At 39.6% G+C, this 4,474-nt stretch overlaps 1 protein-coding gene across 3 annotated transcripts in view; it reads left to right on the top strand.

Moving 5' to 3' along the window:
• Nucleotides 1–3,729, top strand: part of LOC135548902 (ubiquitin carboxyl-terminal hydrolase 10-like) — a 37,697-nt gene extending 33,968 nt beyond the window's left edge. For all 3 annotated transcript variants that reach the window (XM_064978987.1, XM_064978980.1, XM_064978996.1), the window contains one exon: nucleotides 368–3,729. In XM_064978987.1, the coding sequence (XP_064835059.1) occupies nucleotides 368–555 (188 nt within the window). In that variant the 3' untranslated portion in view covers nucleotides 556–3,729. The remainder of the gene's footprint in view (nucleotides 1–367) is intronic.
• Nucleotides 3,730–4,474: the final 745 nt, after the last annotated feature.

Raw genomic sequence — 4,474 nt, 5'->3', positions numbered from 1 at the left:
TTGATCAGATATGTGAAAGTGTAATATAAGTTTGAACTATATGCTTACAACATGATATTCAATGCCTACATCAATAACACACTGAAATGGAGGCCTCTCTAAGGCTAGCAACCCTGGTCTACAGCCTCGGTTGCTCCAGAAAGTTGCTGATATCAGTAGTTAGTTACTGGCTCTGACCTTGTGTAGCCAGAACCAGATAACAGAATGGCCTTTTCATTTGGACATTTTAGTCATTTAGCAGACACTCTTATCCAGTTAGTGCATTCCTCTTAAGATAAATGCACATGTGGTTGTCTCACACAGTTTCCCTCAAATTTCAGTTTGAATTCCCCCTCTGAAAAGCTTCTATTTTATGTCTTCCTCGCAGTTGTCTATCACCATGGGAACAGCGCTACAGGCGGCCATTACACCACAGATGTCTTCCACATCGGTCTGAACGGCTGGCTGCGCATTGACGACCAGGCAGTGAAGGTCATCAACCAGTACCAGGTGGTGAAGCAGACTGCTGAGCGCACTGCCTACCTGCTGTACTACCGTCGCGTCGACCTGCTGTAGACACCACACACGCGTACATGCACACGCACACAGAGCAACACTCATTTTACACATTCAACTACACATACACTCCCACTACAGACATACACACTCAAGTGCACATACACATGCATACATTCAAACACACACACAAACTAATGAACAGGAACACTGCCCAACTTCTTCTATTGCAAGATTTTCTTCTTCCTCCCCCCTTCCTCCTCATCCCTGCTTTTCCAGAGAGCCAGCTTTTCCAACAATGCCTTTTTTCCTTTTATCTTTTTTGAAAGAATTAGGGGGGGAAAGGACGCGTTGTAAAATAATTTCCCTGTGATGGCTTCCTCTTCTCTGTGCGCCACTGATGTTTTTTTTTAATGCTGCGAGGAGAGACTGTTGAATGGACTGAGGGGAGGGGACCTTGAGACTCGCCTCTGAACTTACAGCCTCGTTCAGACTGGGAACAGTGGGTAGTTCGTCCTGTGGGTAAAGTATCTATCTACAATACGAGGCTGCAGATGGACGGTTGGCCTGCTGGAGAGAAGTTGTTTATCTACTCAAATGTTTTTTTTTTTGTGTTTTTTTTTGAAAATGGCATAAAATAATCAGTTTTGCCTTTTAGCAAGGGGAGTTGTTATCCTAATGAATTTGCAGCAGTTTAAACACCTGTTGAAATTTTGCCGGAGTTTGTCGGAAAAAGGCCCAGCACCAGCAAACGACAAAACGTTATTGGATGAGTCTCTAACTCCAGAGGCAAGATGCTCTTCATGGCCACCATCTCTTCTTACTTCTCCACCTTCCTCACTTTTCTGATGCTTTTAAATCTAGGTAAAACTTGAGCCATCAAAAAATAGAAAAAATGACAGGAGAAGAGGTGCTGCTACAGTGTGCTGAAACTAAACAGCTTTGTTTGAAAGAACCTTGTGGTTTCTGGGTGTGGAATTAGAATGACGATTTAAAACAATTTTAATGTGCTTTAGGATTTAAATGATGATTTAAAAAATAAGCTGTGCACGTATAATATATCTGATCAATAACAAGATGTGGATGTGCTAATGCACACTTGCAGATATTTTAAGATTTAAAACTGTAAAAAAAAACATGACATCTGAATCTAGTTGAGTGTCACCTTGTTTGGCTCCCTGGGTGGCTGTTAGTTCTAAGTATTTTTGAGTACTCTGGAGCACTGGAGAGATGCCAGTGAAGACTGATTTCACCACAAGCACCGGCCCGTGTTAATTTTATACCTATCCTTTCCCCCCTCATCCTTCATTTATCATTTTTTCCCTGTTCTGGTCTAAGGGTTCCATCTATGTATAGGCGGCCTGCCTTTGTAGAGTTACGACAGCCACATGACCCCTCACCCCCCCAACACACCAGAAAAAGGGGGCTGCCTTAGGTTCGCTATGCGAGGCTTTCTAATCCAAATCTCCACTCAATGTACAAGTCCAACCCAGTGAGTGTGACAACTGTAAGTCAAATGTCTAAAGTTTTATGGGAATGTACCTTACCTTTGCATTTCGTCTTTTGTGGCTGAGTGCAGTTCCTCTCCAGTGAGAGAGACTGTCCATGTTGAGGGGAAGTGGGATCACATCTGCTGCTTGGCTCTAGAAATTAAATCCCCCACAATAAATGCGCACAAAAGGAAATCATGTTTTGTTTGAGACCTTGCTTTTTGCGTCATTAATATTCATTGATTGTGTTTTTGAGTTTTGCTTAAATGTTATTTTGTTTGTTTTTAATTTGTTCAATAACACCATGACCGTTTCCCCAGAATTATACTATATTTTATCTAAATTGCTATTTGAGCGAAATTACCCAAGGTAAAGCACAACAATGAATAAAATTGGACAAGTTGTTTGATTGATCATATTTTCTTTTCTAGTTATTTTGTATTTTTCCCCCACTAAGTTATATCCGTAGTCTAATCTTAAGGGACATTTCAAACAAACCAATGTCAAAATCTGTCAGTATTTAATCCTTTACAAAAATAACATAACTGGTACATTACTTTGCTGAAGGCTTGGTGCATTGTGGTTTACCTTTGTATACTCTGTCCTTAATGGGCAAATCAGACTATTTTCTAAAGATATTTCACATACAGTATACACTTTCTCACGTGCACACACACTTGGCCATTGGATAAAGCGAGGTACACAAATGGGAATGGGTCCTTTTGTAAGGCGGCTCTCACACTTTCCCATTTCTGACCACTGGAAGGTGGGGGCAGTGTGAAATCATTTTTCCCACATCAGAATAGCAGGGCATGCATTTTAGATCTTACAGGAAGAGCTTATTTTATCCCATTTCTCACTTTATAGTTCTCTCACTGATGGTAGCAGAGACTTATTCAATATGCCTGTATCCCCTATTATTTAAAGTGACTGGAAACTTTGTCCATTACTCAGTTATCTTACCATGTGCATTTTCTGTGTTGCATACTTTGAGTTTGGAGCAATGTCATTTAAATTTCCCATACAATTCCCTTCCATGAATTAGTGTTGTATATTTTGTCCTGAAAATGTGTTATGTTAAAGTGACTGCAATTCCGTAGTCTAAACCATGCAGAATTTGGTCATTTGCTTATTACTTATGGGTATGTAAAGTTTTTTTTTTTTTTTTATCCCCAAGTGAAACCAAAGGATACTTCACATTGACCCTGTTGCCTTTCATAATTGCGCTAATGCTTCTGTCTAATTTTGGTTTCACCTTTGCATCATAAGTTCTGTTGCCACAGCTCATGATTAATTTAATCAGCATGGCTCAGTCATTCCATATGAGGAAATTGAGCTGATCTGTACAGATCATTATAAAACTCCTTTATAAGTGTTAGTTCAATTGTGTTGATGGCTATGTGGTCATATCTGATACACTCATTGTGACAATGTTGGTTTGAAACAGACCCCGAAGAATGTTTTGAAGATGGTTTGAAACAGACACTAAAGCTGTCAGAAAGCTTTCTGTTGTACACATTTTATCCCTGAGTCTTTTTTTAATGATTGTGGTCAGGATATGTGCTGGCGAATCGCTTCAATGATGTCGTTCTGTTTAGTTTGTGCTTCCTAACACGGTTGTCTGCTGAGGGCTTGTGTTGGGATATCAAGCTGAAAACAAACTATATGCTGTCTTTTAATCTCAATCCTCCAGCATTCTACTCTTTTTGTTTATTGTTCAAATAAATGATTGTGTTAAACCGAAGCCGTTTGCTAATGGTGTAGTCAGAAGACTGCTTAGCTTTCTTCTAGTACTCCTACACACCTTTAACTGCCCTAGTACAGACAATGCCACAATAACACCCTGCTCTCACAGACTAGACGTAACATAGTAAATGTGAATCCGGGACACTCAAATTAGTATATGTTATGTTTGGTATGGTTATGTAAGACAGATGGTTTACTTCAGGCAAGAAGGAAAATAGGGTGCTTGGTCTGTGTGGATAGGTGGGCATGTAACGCGTACGTCTAGTAACCCAAAGGTTGCCATTTTGAATGTCATCAATGGACAACTTTTTCAATTTAGCTAATAAGCAACTTTTCAACTACTCAGCATGTTAGCTAACCCTACCCATAACGTAACCCTTTTAGCTAACCTTAACCCTTTAACCAACCCTAACCTTAACTTCTAAACTTAACTCTAACCCCTAGCCTAGCTAACGTTAGCCACCTAGCTAGAACACGTTTTGCAAATGCGTAGCATATTGAACATTTTGCAAATTCGTAACATATCATACGAAATTAGTGATGGACATCCACAAATTATTATGTACCATATCTAACGTAACATTCATCTAAATTGATTGTCTCGGATTCAAGTACAGAATAAAGCAAAGTCCTCTGAGATCAGGTGGACAAAAAAAACATGAAATAAAGTAGAAACCGATCCTCACAGTATATATTGCATGTATTGTAGCCAATCAAGAAATAATCACCTGTATTGTAGCCTA

This window comes from Oncorhynchus masou, chromosome 1 (assembly GCF_036934945.1).
Source record: "Oncorhynchus masou masou isolate Uvic2021 chromosome 1, UVic_Omas_1.1, whole genome shotgun sequence".
Lineage (NCBI taxonomy): Eukaryota > Metazoa > Chordata > Actinopteri > Salmoniformes > Salmonidae > Oncorhynchus > Oncorhynchus masou.
The sequence above is the reverse complement of the archived record's forward strand: the minus strand, read 5'-3'. Positions and strand labels throughout refer to the sequence as shown.